At 43.9% G+C, this 16,289-nt stretch overlaps 1 protein-coding gene across 1 annotated transcript in view; it reads left to right on the top strand.

Annotated features, from left to right (window-relative positions):
• Window positions 1–639: 639 nt before the first annotated feature.
• The window catches only part of LOC128715000 (uncharacterized), a 94,417-nt gene continuing 78,767 nt past the window's right edge, over window positions 640–16,289 (top strand). Inside the window, exon 1 of the mRNA XM_053809885.1 lies at window positions 640–691. Within this exon, the coding sequence (XP_053665860.1) occupies window positions 640–691 (52 nt within the window). The remainder of the gene's footprint in view (window positions 692–16,289) is intronic.

Genomic DNA, 16,289 nt, shown 5'->3' with positions numbered 1-16,289 from the left:
TACACTGTTTCCACCACACTTGTACCCCGTCCAACAATCGGTTGATACGCTAGATGGAGGCGCATGGTATAATTTCGCGTACAAACCGACGTTAGGCCTCGGCATTTCCAAAAGCCCTCTAAACGAAGTTTCAACCTACAGCAGTAATCGCCTCATTGGACACGTTCAATCTGACCCATGTTTTTCACTTTTTCACCTTCCGGCAGGCTCTATCTATAGTGGAAACAAATAAATGCACACAACGCATGCACAAGTGACATGTATTTAGCGGGATAGTGGTGTAATAGTTTGTGCCGTGTCGTGTTGTGCCGTGTACGTATGTGCAGTGTTGTAATGTAGTGAATATCCGGCCCGGTACAAATTGTCTCGAAAGGTTGATGTTAAACGAAGGGTGGTGGAAAAGTCACACCACTGCCCGTACGGCAAAAACCCTGGGAACACAAACAGCTCCAGCAGTGTTGACCAGTCCTGCACTGTCAGTTCATCCCTTCAGAACCGCTATTGCGCTACTAACGGCCAAGTGTGCGTGTTTGTGTGTCTGCAAGAGGACACACTGACATCGGCGGAAGCTTTCAGCAGCCCTTTTATCCAGCACCAAACACCGGCGGCAGGCGTAACGTACGACACACAGCCCGTAAAATGGATTATTGGAAATTAATTGTTCTAATTATATCAGCCATCTACGTGAAAGGTAAGCAACATAAAATCACATTAATTTACACACCTGCCCCAAGCGGTCGGAACGGTAAGAACCAACCCCAGACAGGGTGGAGTACGGTTCAGTGTGGGATGGAGTAACATATTTTCCCGGGGACTTCAGTAACAAAGGGGCCCTTCAGCATGACGGGTCGATTCGGAAGGCCGTGTTCTTCTGGGATGGGATTTGCAACAAGGGACGAACCAGGGCTGTGTGAAGATAAATTGGAAAGGGTCCTCTTGATAAGGGATGGCATCTATCTATCGCAGTCTTGACAGTGCATTTGCGTTGGAGCATTAGAGCTGTTTTGGTGTTTGGTGGTGGTGAAAGAAAACCGATGCGGAAGTACGGAACAGCGATCCAGCATGCCTTTATTTAATTATACACTTCTGATTGCATTTACTGGGAATCCTGGAGTTCACGCTCCCAAAATGAATCATTGCTACAGAATGTGCATGGAATTGTTCATACTGATATCATTTCCTTTTCTGTTGCTTCATTACACAAAGCGCTATTGATATTTTAATCATTATACTCAATCGGATGTAGCTCAACCGGCAAACGCAATCGGAAGTAGACATATTTACCGTTTGTGTGGCAAAAATCATCCGGAAGACGGTCGAGATCCGGTACTTAATCCGTTGCTCACTGAACCTTGCGAAAAGATACCATGGAATTCCGCCCGGAAGGATTGATACCGCAAGAAACCATCTTACCATTTATAAGCCATAGCATCAAACGATTCACCTCGGTCGGAACAGGGAGAATGGAAGAATGTTTGTCCTTCCGGGAAATTGTATTTAGTACCGTAAATGAATTCATCTAATGATGCTTTGTTACAGCTCAATGAAACCAGACCTTCCCGGTACCATTTGCTGGGTGATCCTTTTAATGCTTCAAAAGTTTATTCAATCAAGTGTTGGCTTGTTTTGCTTCAGGAACATGGCAATACTATTGGATTGCTTTGAAATTCATATATCCTTGTGCTAATATTGAGTGCTAAATGTTAGGTAGAAATTCGTTTATCTCTTAATTGAACATATTTTTAAAAAATAATTACACTGTCTCATGTTCTATAAACATTCACTATTGACGTTGTACACAAAGAGGCGTTCTTTGGTTTAATCACTGCCAATAGTTAACTGTCTTGGCTGCTAGCAAATCACTGTCCGTTACGGAGTTCAACCTCGATGGATTACACATATGTTACCTTAGCGTCTTTCACGCTATTGAGTACATTTACGGTCATAAATATTACACTTAAATTAACTCGACCATTTCATGTCCCGACCGGAACCACCATTTTCTACTTGAGCAAACACTTGGAACCGTAACCACCAGCGATAGTGATACGGTATCGCGTTTTGGTGGCGTTTGGCGAAAGAATAGAATGTTAAAGGAATGTAGCGTAAGCAGCGTTCGAAAGCACATCCCTTTCTTTGATGATTATTATCGATCCTCGAGGATGATGGCGGGGGCTTTTCCGGTGGCTAGGCACACCGGATTTCGGATTGCTCGAAGCCAAGTGGTAATACCGAGGGAGTATAATTTTTACACCAAATTGAGTTTACCCGATGCCGAACCATGGAAACGGATCGCCCATAACAGATCTTGGTCTGGGGATGATCAGAGATACTGTCGTGCTGGTTGCACGACTTCACCGGCAATAAACATAATCCTACGGCAAGGTTGCAATCGTCTGTTCAGGTAACTCGTCTTTCGGTTTGCCGGTGCAAGATACTTGGGATCCTTGGGGCCGAAGAACACACACACAAAAGTACCATCCTATCCATCCTTTTCGGTGCCACACATGACACCAGCGATGAAAAGCATATGAACGAACACCCACCGTTCTACCAGTTCGCCCTCGGTAATTATTCGCCTCAAATACCATTTTTATGGGTCACCAGATAACTGCTCGAGGGTTTCCTCGAGAGGATTTACTGTCACCCGTCCAGCCATCTGGGGTAATGGATTAGATTCGGTGTCCTGGCAGCCATACTGAATGACGGCCCACTCGAAAGGGCCCTGTGTATGTCCCGGGGCGATCGTTTCCGTACGACGACGCTAAGAGGATAGAGCTCCATATGCCATCAAACGGTCATCGGAGGATGGTCAGCTAGTGTGAGGCTTCTTTAATAAATACATTCAACGGCAAAAGCCCTCTACAGAAAGAAGTGTCTCTAAGGGGGGGAAGAGAAAACTTTCCGGCAGCTTACTTCTTACCACCCGGTGGGTTGTACTTTGGCGCTCGTAATAGTCAACCCCGAAATAAGCAAAACGAAACTAACGGACGGACACCCTCGCGGTGATGAGATGATCTTTTGCAGCTTGTGAAAAGAGTAATTAAACAAGTTTTTTTTTTGTACGTACTTAGACAAGTCTCGATGATGCGATGATGACGATGTGTTGGGGCATATTTAAATGTCCCAACACCAAAAGTAATACCAGTGGCAAATTGTTAAATGACAGAGTAGCATTAAAAATTAGCAAGAACGAGAAATAGTTATGTTTGGCACGTTCCATAAGTGATAACATGCTGTTCTGATACATGTCCGTATGATTTAATAACATAATTTTAATCACACTATTGAAGCACTCTGTGTGAACATAACGCCATTGAAACTTATCGGCACCTTCCGTACGAAGCCGGAAATCACTTTCGGCTAAGGCTCTTATATCCGACCGAGTGAAGCCGCAAACCATTCAACAAGCAACCGTACATGCCGGCATTACGACCAGTAATGAAGCTCGGTTTAAAGTTTTATCGTCCATTTCGGTGGTCTCTGCTGGGATGGATTTGCGGGACGTACTGTCGGAGCATATGGGCAATAAAAACAGTTCCTTTCCATTCCTACGGTCGAGGCATCTTTTTTTTTCTTTGAAGGCAGCTTAACAGCTTGCCAACAGCTTCCTGCTTCACCGGCAGCATTGTTGAGTAGGTCGACCGTCTGCTAAGGTTAATCGCAAACAATTGAAATTTTGATGTCACCTCAACATCCTAAACCGTCAAGCCGGTGGTCATGTTGGATGGACACTTGGCAACCGACCGGTTTGCAAAATATGGAGTGTTCGGTGGGGTGGGCACTGCAGAGAAGATGGCCGATGCTGATGCGAAATATACTATTTATTATCTGCTTGTGGTAAGCGTATCAACCCGAAGGTAGCAACCGTACCCAGAGAACAACCGATGGTTGTAAGGCTTCTTATACGGTGCATAAGCTGCAAAGGGCTGCTTTTATTTGTTCAGCCCATGTCTACTTATCTTCACCAGCAGCCATCAGCCCGTTTTCCGCTCGGTGTAAAGTCGATGTTGTCCACGTTTGACGTGCGGCGTCGACACACGTTCGACGTTGCCTGCTGGACAGTAGATCAACCTTGCCCGAAGGTTCACCGAGATTTATGGCCAATATTTTTCCTTATAACGTAAGTTTTCTATTCAATGTTTTAAACAGAGATAAAACAGAACTGCAGAAGTAAAAGAAAACTAGCTGATAATCGGCAGCACATCGCAGGGATAACGTCCAATGGAATCCATCATGTCTGACCCCGCATCCATTAAAATCCTTTTTGTCTGTAAACTTGTAAACAAGCAAGGTTGTGCGATTTGATCACATTCACACACATCACAGCAGTGGCTTTTTCTTCAGACTTTGAAAGTGTCCTAACAAATCTCGCTCATCGAGCACAGTGCGAACGAGCTGAGCCGTAAGTGAATGGACGACAAACAAGAGGACCACCATGGGTAACTTTGGTCGCAAATCATCCTGCAGCATTCTTGACACCTTTTGAAGTGGCTGATGCAGAGACAACGGCTCGTCAGACAAGATTTTCTGCGCCGTGTACGTTCATATCTGGCAATGGAATGAAGTTTACACACACGAGTCCTTCGTTTCGGCAAAAAGCTATTCAACAACATCGCATCGCTACGAACGCTACCAGAACGGAAAGAACGCAAAGCACCGCTCGGTATAAAAAAATGGTTCGGCAAGCGACATCACTTCCACTTCGGGATATTTGAACCTTTTTTCGTCCTTTTTGGTGAAGTGGGTGTGTATGGGGGCTACAGAGTACAAGAAGTGGTGCACATGATGGTGTATTGTTAGGATGCAATCCTTATCAACGTTGTTTGTTGTCGGCGGTGATCATGACTGGCGCCATGTTTATCGTCTGCATTAGAACGTTTACATGTTGTAGGAAAATATCGTAAACATACGCTCGTTTGACATTCCCAAACATGTTTATCGCTTTGAATCAGGTTTTTATTATAAATTGATATTTATTACACATTTTGAGGTGTTAGTTAGATATTGTAATAACACATAATTATGATGCTGTTTATTTATTTTCATCATACCGATTTAAATCAAATAAATCTGTGTAACAAAAATATTTAATTTATTATTTTTTTATAATTAAAATAAATCTTCCCTTCAAATATTCCCTTTGCAAAAACATTGTTGTAACAACTGGACGATTAACTCATTAATGAACAAACAACCAACTACATCAATATGCTGTCACACTCCAACTACATCGCATACGTCGACGGAAATGTTTTTTTCCCTCAGTTCTAGGAACAGTTCCAAATGGACTGACTCTTATGAAAGGAAATCAGACACAACGCAGTACATCAATTTGCAGGATTAGCATAATTCTGCTGAAAGAAAACTTTTCCAGTACGTGATTGTAAATGACAGCGATGAGTTGGGCGATGAGGATCGTGTCTGAGTTGAGATTTTTTCCACCACCACCACCACTCGCATTTTACACCCAAGCTCACCCACCTGAACCCTATGACTGGTAATCACTGCGAGGGGTCCGTGTGCTTGTATACACAGTTCATTTTACGATGATGATGATGTCACATTCAGATTGCGAATGCTTCGGAGCAGTGCTGCCGAAAGTTGCACCTTAAGGTGCCAGTCGGTGGCAATCGGAGACCTAGGGGCAGAATTTCGGAGAATATAAAGAAACACTAGTCTACTTATTCTTCTCGGTGCTAAACCGGAATCCATTTCCTTCGGGACGCTTTGCCCTGTGGTGTCGACCCTTTTTCGGGGCATACGCCACAACCGAACCTTCAGCGTTCCAGAGCGACAAACTGACACAATTCGGGGCAAGTTTTGCCTTCCATATGGACCACTGCGACGGGACTACGGGGCCGTGAGAGGGCAATCATGGACTTGAATTAGCTCGTTTGCATAACTTAGTGCATCAGTGTGTATCGGTACACTATTGCGTAGACATGGCCGGTAAAAGTAAGAAAACCCGCTTGTGCAAAATGTCTGCACAACTGGTACACGCAAATGAACAAGAACAAGCACAGCACTAAACGAAACCGGATAACGCCAATCCTGTCTGTGATGTGGTGGTGAGCCGAAAAATGAAAACTTTAAATCGTCACCCGGCAGATAACTGCGGCAAGTTTTCTAATTATCATACACCGAGCGGAATTCAACTTTTCCCGTCCGTGCGGTTTCTCTCTCGCTCTCCCTTCGGCAACTGCACCAACCGCAGCACCAGCACTCCAGTCCCAGTCTGACCTAGTTCTGCGGAATGGCACGGTAACGGCCTTCTATCCGTACTATTGCACGAAATCAACTTAAATGTATCGGATTTAAGGGAGTTTTCCATTTTTCATGCCAACTTACCGGAGCGTGCTGCCAAAGTTAAGTGTATCTGGCGGTGCCGATACGAGAGGGCTGCTTTTAACGCTATATCCCTTGCATATGTAGCTGAGCAACGCTATACATTTTTCTTTTTAACTTTTCCGTTGGATAAAAGCTGAAAGAATCACACATACGTGGATACGGTGGTACGTGTTTTCGTGCATTGCACGACTGCAGGAATCCAACCCCGGCCGAGCGCTGTGCCAGGAATCTGAGGAAGTGATAACTCTCCCGCATAGCCAACCTCTGAGTCTTGAGGATCTGCATGGAGATAGTTGGCTGTCGGAGCGTGGTGGAACGGGGTGGATTGTGCCCAACATTCCAACGCAACGACTGGCCCATTCCAGTAGAACAGAAGCAGAAGTTTACGCATCTCCCAAGTGTGAACACGGCCAAAGTTCTGGCGGGGGCAAGTTCATCCCAGTCATCCCGTTGCCGGTATCGCACATGAGCTACGTGCTCAACTTCTTTTCGACAGCTTAATGCCACACACGTGATGGGAAGCAAGAAATCAACTTTCGAACGTGGCGCAGCACGAGCATTCGGAAGGTGGCGGAATCTGGTCGAAATCTTCGTTTCTGACGAAAAAGTTGGATGGAAAGGGGAAAAAAGAAATACACACACAGAACGACAAAAGTATCCCCAAGACACCGACTGGTTGGATAAAGTTAGAGATAATGTTCATTTTGATTTTCGGTGGTACCACGTCGACGTGGAGGCGAACAAGTTTGTACAGTTAGGGGCTGACAGGAGCTTACGCGAGTGAAGACGCGCGAAGTTGTTGGGTTTTGAAAAGAGTTCGTTTACTTCCATGATGTTGTTTTTCTCTCCGCTGGTGTTTCGGTTGTACAAATAAACGAACATGTTCTCACCTTGCCGCGTGAAGCACATCGTGCCATCCGTCAAAAGAACATGTAGCGTATTTGTCCTGTTTTTATTTTTTGGTTGAGGAAATTCTCCAAAAAAAACCCAATCTTTTTGACTAGGTAATCCATTTGCGCGAGAAGTTTTTGGGATGTTTTGAATTATGGGAATTTAATTTACCGCATTAGATGCCAGTGGGAAACCTTTGGTGAGTAGGCAGAACTATTTGCACAACAAATTATAATTTCATGGGAATTTGGTCATTCATTTCCAAACAAACACAAACTAACAATCACACGAATAATTGAGTTCGGTGAGCCTACAACTACCACGAAACGGAAATGATGGTCTCAAAACAAGGAACGAATGACTTTCGAAAGGGATTAGGAATTTCGTGTACAGAACGAAAGCTTGATCGCGATTCTGCTGACAAAATGCCATCAGCATGTAGTTTATTGGCACGAAATGGTGGCGCTATGCTGTTACGTTCCTGCTAAATTGTGTACTAGCCAACTTCTCGATGCCCGCATACCACCTTCCAATCCACCCGGGAGGGCCGTACTAGTCATGGAGCACGTCATAGCATAGAAGGGAACCGTATGGGACGGTATGAACTCTGCAACAAATTTTGCAGCAACCAGGGGACCCTCATTTGCATAAACAACGGGCCCTTGGCACGATAATCGACACGGGACCAGGACGTCACAACCGGTGCCTACGAGCTCTCGGTGTGTAAGAGTGAAGGTGTCCTTCCACGATCGAATCCAAAACCATCACCGGAACCAGTGCATGCCGGAAAGTGCATGTGCAATATGCTACCACGGGCAAAAACGTGGGAAAAGGTCGGAAAGGTTGCTGCGGTACACAATTTCCTGTCCTGAAAGCTGCTACTGCCACCCTAATACTTAAGGTTACCCTTGCATGACTAAACCTCGTCTTTGCCTGTGCGAGAACGGGATCGTCTCGGAATGGGAGTTCGCTAAGTGGAGCTAGTTCCGGTGCAGTTTAGGCACGCCACCCCTACATTCTGTCACTCGCCGCACATTACCCTTGCCCTGGACCGATGCCAAACCTGGCCAGTTGACGGAGAGTAATTTACGTCCAGCCCCCGAAAAACTTTACCCACGCTTGCAGTTAGCGCGGTAGCGCGTTAGATCGCGACAGCCCCCACCGGTTCAATCGTCTTCCGGTACGCGGTGGAATGCCTTTGGTCGAAAGGGAAGGAAAAGTTCAACAAGAACCAGGCTACCTCAAAGCATTCTTCCATGCGCTTTTGCAACCGTTGCATTTGTTTTAATTTTTTGCCTTCACCACGGAACGGTTTGTCGGCACACTTCGGATGGATGTGCGCTTGTGCCTAAACCATCGAAAATGTAGCCGGAAATTCTCTCATCAGCGTCCGATGGGTGGGCTGGTAGGTGACTTTTGTGTTCGAAGGGGAAGGAATGCAGCTGGAGCTGGTTGATCGTTAGTTCATTACGTTGATTAATAGTAAAGCACAATGGTGGAACGGTGTGGAAGGTTACGGTGCCACGTTTTTTTACACGTGTTGGTACAGTGTGGGATGTAAATGTTTTGGTGAGGAGCGATGAGAGTGAAATTAGTAACAATATGAATGTTACTCCTGATTAGTTCTTACCACGATAATAGTTAAGGTTAATAACATTTATTACTTATAAGCTTATGATATTATTTATTATAAATAATGTCAGGAGCTCGAGCTCCAATGTCTATAGTATTTTTCTTTTGATTTGAAGGATTTGTCGATTATCCAAAATAATTAAATTATCTTAAATTTAGGATTCATAATTCTTTAAAATTTTAGGGAAAAGCATAAAACTTTACGCTTGTTTAGAGTCTTTTTCGGAGCCCTTTAAAAAAACCCTAGGCTTGCAGTACCAGCTAGTACCATTATTGGCCTAGTACTATTTGATTTATTTTATCAACTTTGATTTTTACCTAGTTTGATTTATTTTATCAAAACTTTTCTAAATATAAATCTACATTCCGGTACATTTCGAACCGGAATTTAAAATATGGTAATTACGACGAAATGTCAAACGTTTGAAATGAAAATTGTCAAGTTGAAAAAGAAACGGCAACGGCAACTCCACCCATCCAACTCCCACTCTAACGGGGTTTAAAGATTGATAAAACAACTTACTAAAACATTATCTTCTTATAACACTAATAGGATTATTATTACCAACACTGTATGATTATCTATCTGCTTTGCATATCCTGACAGTAAGCTTTTATTGCAGTAAGCTGCCCGCCAATCAAGCTGTACACTTTGCCTCATGTTGTCCGACACTTTCCGCACGCAGTGCACGAAACATGCGCTAAGTGTGGCTATTTCGGATCCTGGCTCCGTTTTCTGCAAGCTACTTACCGAACCTTCGGTAAGGTCCGTCAATGTTTCATCGAGTGAACGTAAACGCCGGAAGTGGCTCTTATGTTCTACTCCCTTGCGAAACAAGATCAGGCAAACACTAGTTAGCGCTTGTTGTGCGAAGTTAATTAGAATATTGAATTCAATAAGCACTCACCCGATGCAACCCGGGTGTGATGTTCCTTGGCAGCGTAGCCGATGGATTGTAGTTAGCGGGCCTGGGTAAGGGAATCGTTAAAACAAATAACAGGTTTCGGAAACGACGACAGGTGTATCCTGGCTGGGATTGGGTACCGGATGTTTGGATGCAGGCGCTTGTAACATACCGCGCATTGGCGGCACGATGAGCATGACGCGTTGACGGTAGCCAATTACGGGCCATTGGTTAATGGTAGTATGGTTGCGCCGTGCGTTGATGGACGAGGGAAAAATTATGTTGTAATAATCGGTCAGCCTTACCGATAATCGAACACCCAAGGATTGAGTTTGATGCAACTTCAACAATAAATTATCCACCAAATATTGAGGTGAAAAGTGCATCGGGTATTCTTAAAGAGATGGGCCTAATTCAATAGATTAATGAGGTGACAATTTTTTAACATATTTGCTTTAAATATGCATACAATTTGTGAGCAATAACACTACGACATTGTTTGCACGAGGCAAACAATTACAAAAATTGCTCTGGCTTTATTGCTCCACCTTGGTTTGGAAACACTGAGCATTTTGTCATAAATCTCGTTAAGTGTAATAAAACAATAACAACCGCACCAACAAAAAAGGCTGACAAGAATAATACATTTGCGACACATACCTTCCATCAAAACTCCAATATTCTTACCGCACATAATTGAACCATTTGTTGCTACGTGTCTTGCCAAAGCCGTGTCTTAATGGGTGGGATTGGGAGGAAAAATTTCTTCCATCCATCAACGAAAAGCCACACCGTATACAAAGCGAATGTGGAATGTATTTCTTTGCCTTACCCATTAATCCATAACCTCATAACCTCCGTGTCGCTTCAGTCGTTCTGACGTTTGGCGAAATAAAAACAGCAAGCAAACGGATGAAGTGGTAAACGCTGCACACAAAAATGAACCAAGTACGGAGAATACACGATCACCCAACCGTGGCCGTGCGAATAGGGCAAATGATTTAATAATGTATTTATTCATAAAATCATTCACAGCTTCCTCGAACGTCATCGAGTGATGACGAAAACAAACCCAACAAACACACTGGCAAAAGGGAAAATGCCTATACAGAAACGGCGTCTCGGTTCAGTTGCCGTACCGTAACGAGTAAGGGGCAAATATGGCAGAATAAAAGCAAAAGGCAAGAAAAAGCCGTACGATAGGCGAACGAAGAACGTCCGCTTCGTCCACCTTTCGCTGGGTAAAAGAATCGACACGGTAGCGGGAGTGTGTCTTTCTTCCACCTCTAAGACATGCTAAGATTCCTTGCAGACACATTTTCATTCTGCACTGGGGCTCCTTGAGAGTGATGCGAATAAAAATGATCCGGCTTCTAAGGAAAGTTCTCCGTTCCCGGAATTGTTCGCTTTCGAGAGTTTTGCTTATTCTTTCCGACCTTCCCGCAACGTTTTCCGCCTGCTTTCCTGTGCGGATTATCTAGACGAGTCCACCACCCGCCGTATTGACACCCGCCAGCAACTACGTTGGTTTCCGGTTTTCGCTTTTTCCACTTCCTGTGATCGTTTGCCAGCGCGGTCCAAGGCTGCTTATGGGATGGGGCCGTTTTTCTTGCCGAACGAAACACCAAACCACCGACGTTGGTGGCTGAACAGGCCAAGTCAAAGGACACAGCGATGAAGATAATGCCTTCAATCATGTGCTTGCTTATTTCCTGCCTTACGTTTTTTTTCTCTTTGTACCCTTGCGACAAGCGAAGGGCCTCGAAGTGATTCATTCTGCGGATCAACCCCACATTGGGACATTTTATCATACTTTTTTTTGCGGCACGCCCGACACGACAAGCAAGCACGACAAGGCTTTTGTTCTCTTGCAGACAGAGGCAAACATGTCCTGAGGAAACAGCCACGGCGAGATATAAATGGAGCATCGAGCGCCCAGTCAAAAGAAGAAAAATGCGAAGTGCTGATAAAGGAAACAGGCGCGCAAAAATGCTTACCTTGCAATTACCGGAACCCGGTTCGGCTGATGTCGATCGCGCACAAGTGCCGCGGGACGGTTCGGTGGGATATTTCATAGCAAAGTTTTTCTGTTTGCATCAAGCAGGTTGACCTTTCTTGCGGGAACTTTGTCGGGGATCATTGCCGGTTACCTTATCCGGCCCTGTTGCAGCAGAGTAATGTACAAGTGGTATGGTTAAAATGTACTTGAACAGTTTAATGATCTTAAACACGCATTGGGATATATTTTTAATTAAAGATAACGAACAGCATTGTTCATGACCATTGGCATATGTTGTTCAGCCACTATCTTTCAGTGAATCAACTAAAAACTATTTCATCAAATAGATCAGATGTACACAACAAACTGATCTTTCTGGTCTAATAATACAGCTTTGATAGTGTAGATTTTAAGCTCATGATCATCGACGCAGAGGTGATCTCACCAAAAAGATAAATCACCTTGTGGACCAGGGACTTTTGGTTTCTATAACAACATATTTTTGCATTTCATGTTGTAACGGATATACTTTTGTCAAAACTGGTATCTATAGTCCCTTTAAGTTAACAAATCTAACTAAATTCTCCTAAAGCCTACATTCATCTGAAATCTGCATCCCACAAAACAAAGTGCGATCGCACACGCTGACGCATTATGCCGCTTCGTGCTAGTCGAAGTGAAGCATCAAAGAAAGGTGCTAATGGAACACGCCTAACCGCCTAACGCAGCGTCAATCCCAATCCAACTGAGCGTGTCAGTTCATTTCTAGGCCATGGTGGCTCGTAAAATCACTTACCATAGAGCTCGAACGCAATTTACACATCGTCAAGCGCATCGCTGAATATCTTTCCTAAACTTAACACCCCTCTCGGGTGGGGAGCCCAACCCAACGAGAAACCCCAAACTTAACGAACATTTATGCGCGTGGGTGCGGCACACGCTGTTTCACGCAAGTTTCCAAACTTAAAACAGCACACAACAAAGAGCATCCACAGCTGCCGCTCAGTGTGAAGAGTGTGAAAGGTACAAATTATAGTTACACGAAAAAAAATCACTGTTGGTTGAACAGAGATTAGAGACGACGGCAGTTGGAAAGGGCGGATGATGCGATGGTGACGGGTTTGATCATAAAAATTCAATTAGCCGTCTCATTTGAATAAGCAATCTGTCTTTGTAAGCTCAGAACCTCCATTCAATCACGCTCATTCATTCGTTCGCTCGGTGTTTTGCTGGTCGCTGGTTGTAAGTTTAGTCTCCGTGGGACAGTGCTGGGCCTAACACGGAGAACTTCTTTTTTGTGTTTCAGCACACTGGCAGCTTTTATGCGTTCCAGTGCGTTTCATACGCAAACACGTCCGCTGGTCTAGGCGTAACGGTTTACTTTCGTCAGTTCAGTTTCAAACTCCCGGCGGTGAATGCAAAGCAGGCGGCTTCAAACAATCGTTTTTTTTCTTCGAATGCGCATCGAATACTAAGGCGGTGTTTGTTTCAGGATCATGAAATGTTCCGATTGAAACTATCGATCCCTAACTCGTACCATGCGGAAGATGTACTTGACGTTGAGCAGCATTTTATATTTTATTGGAACAAAGGTTACAAACTAAATGGAAAGTTTATCAAATTGTAAGGATTTTTGTTCAGTTTTGCAATACTTGTAAATTTTTTCCGCAAATAAAAACTTATCACAAACTCTAATCGGCAAACTACCTTATCGTTAGTTCTATAGGAGAAAGAATATAAAAAAATCAATGACTAACACGCAGTAGTCGCACACTCTACACCCAACTACGTTAAGCGAATACGCAAACAACTGTCTGTTTTTTTGTATTATTTTCAATAAACGGAACGGAAGTTGACATTCGGAACGAAGAAAAAACTACAATGCCCAACACCCAACCGAAAGATTCGTACGAAGTAGAATAAGAATGTACGTACCAGCGCACTCACTGACAATGGTGAACGATCGAAAAAAAAATGAATATTTAATTACGTGCCGCTGCGTCTTGAAGCCGTACTGTGGCGTGCAACGAATGGGAATGGCAAGATTAGCCGGATCGGTCCGTCGGACCGTCTAGTGTGCCACATTCCACAACCCTCTGATAGCCAAACTTCATCCAAACAGCGGCAAAGTTTGATTCATTCAAATATTTTCCATTCGATGTTCGGTTGCTATGCAACGGGAAGAAATCATCGTACTCGTTCGCGATTCTTAACGAATCTGAGTCTTCCGTGCCAGCCTCGCACAGTAAAGGGCCAAAGTATTTGAAAATCGTTAAGCCACACTTCAAAGTGTACTGTGGGAGTGGGCACAAAACGAAGACAACTTTCAATTTGTCCACAGCAGAAGAATTATAGAATGGTACATTATGGGTGAGTTTGCTTTTATTATCTCCGCCATAATGAAAAGCTGATCAAAAGCATTTTAAAAGCGTCACAGATGCATCCAAGCCCAAGGCAACACAAAAAATGGCTACCGATTGATTGGAATTTGATTTGGGTTGATTTTTTTTTTACTTTTCGTTTCTTAAATATTTGTTCCAGTTAGTTTCCTTTGTCAAAGTGCACGTTGAGTAGCTTGCATGGGCAAGAAGACCATAAGGAGCGCAAAGTACGGAATGCACCCAAACCAAAGTGGCTATTGTTCGAGGCAAAATTTTATTTCCCATTGTTTGTTGACTGATGATTGGCGATGCGCAACGCCAAAAGAATGTACGGCGTAAGGGATGGGATTTAATTTTTTTTTTGTTTATTTGAGCAAATCACAACAGATACGGAAAGCCCTGATCGAAGTTGTGTCACTATGTTCGACGTTAAAGTATTGTTCGCATTGTATATGAAAATCTGATGTGGAATGAATTGAATTTTGATGCATAACCATACATAAAAGTAGCATATTTTGATTTAGACGCCTGTTGTGTCTATCTTGGAGAGATATTGAAGAAATTGTTGTATATTTTAGAGACTTAGAATTTGATAAAAAATATGAATTTCACGAATGATAATGTGCTGGAATTGACAATATATTTTGGGACTACAACAATACAATCTAAAAAGTACAAATTGTCCAATGCAATAATGTGTATTTTCGAGGCATTTTTCTTAGAAACACGTTGAGCAACTCGGTACCGATATTTTCTTCGAAACATATTAGCTGCCTGAATTTCTTCGTAGCCAGATAGTCTGTTCCAACTACGATGGAACGGTCCGGATGGGATTTTGTCTCAGTCCTGTCGTGTGCAGATCGGCACCGTACCACTGCCAAACAAATAGTTAAGGAAGTTGTTCCTATGTTATTATTTTCAACGCTTAGGAAAGCAGTTATTCGGCTTCAAACATAATAACTTTAATTGTTAATAGTATCTTTTACTCCGCACATGATGCTTTATGGCATTTTAAAACACATTAATCTGTATACGAACCGATTGTTAAATTTGGGCGATATTGACGAGCCATTTTAACCCATGTCAAGTACTCTTAAATTGCCCATAGCGCGTGCCCATTCCATTCGCCGTTACCCTTTAGCACAGTGCGTAGCACCATTTTGTGCTGACCACTCACAAATACATCGAATGTGTGGTACTGCTGCTGCCACTACTACTGCTCGGACGCTGCGCCTCGCAAACGCGTCAGTAATGGTCAGCAAAACTGCCCACTGACTATCAGTGCCGACGTACGCAAGTGGCGGCCCGGCCATGATCGAGAAAGGGGGCCGCCACGGTTGCTCTAGGATGTCGAAAAGGAAGTTGAACGCCACCGGCGAGAGCAAATGTGTGATGATAAGAAATAAAATTTTATGAGCTATGAAAGTTGTGATAAGGGCCCGGTCGCTTTCCCTTTTTCGGTCTTATCTTCACATCTCGATCGTGTGAAAGTGCCTTCAGAACCCGTGCCCCCGTGTATTTCGTGCGTCCTCTGTTCGTTGCGCTTCCCCGGGACACTATGTGGGGTGGCAAATTTACCATTAAGGCTTGGTTCTCTAGATGGAAGTAACCGGCTGGCTGATCGGGCGCACATGGGAACGACGGATGAGCATAATGTTGCTTCGATATGTGTTGCGCCGCTCGGAACGCGTTCCGTCGGGGTCAGCATTGATGGACCATGGTCATTTATTCGTCCATTTGGTCATTCGCAGCCACCGAACCACTCGGAAAATCATTCCATTTGTGTCTCGGTGCCAGCCAAGGGAGGAGGCTGCAGAAACAACGGTCAAATATTGCGCCGTTCAGCAGATTTTCCTTTTATGGGCCATTTTCATTCTGCTCTTGTGCTTTTCACAGTGCGCACCATGAATGTGGGCTGTTCGGGTGTGTATGGTGCCGGTGTTTTCAGTGTAAATGTGTGCGTTACCCTTTCCAATTGACTTATTCGAAGTGGATTTCGTTCATGATCCTCATCATGTGCTCGTGCTGTACGCCTAGTATTACGCCTTTTTGTTTGCTCTCGTTCTCTTTTAACGGATGTTGTTGTATGATGTTCATTTCCCAATGGCATTATGATGTTTTTTTTTTGGC

Source organism: Anopheles marshallii, chromosome 2 (assembly GCF_943734725.1).
Source record: "Anopheles marshallii chromosome 2, idAnoMarsDA_429_01, whole genome shotgun sequence".
Lineage (NCBI taxonomy): Eukaryota > Metazoa > Arthropoda > Insecta > Diptera > Culicidae > Anopheles > Anopheles marshallii.
This window is presented reverse-complemented; position numbering and strand designations above follow the sequence as displayed.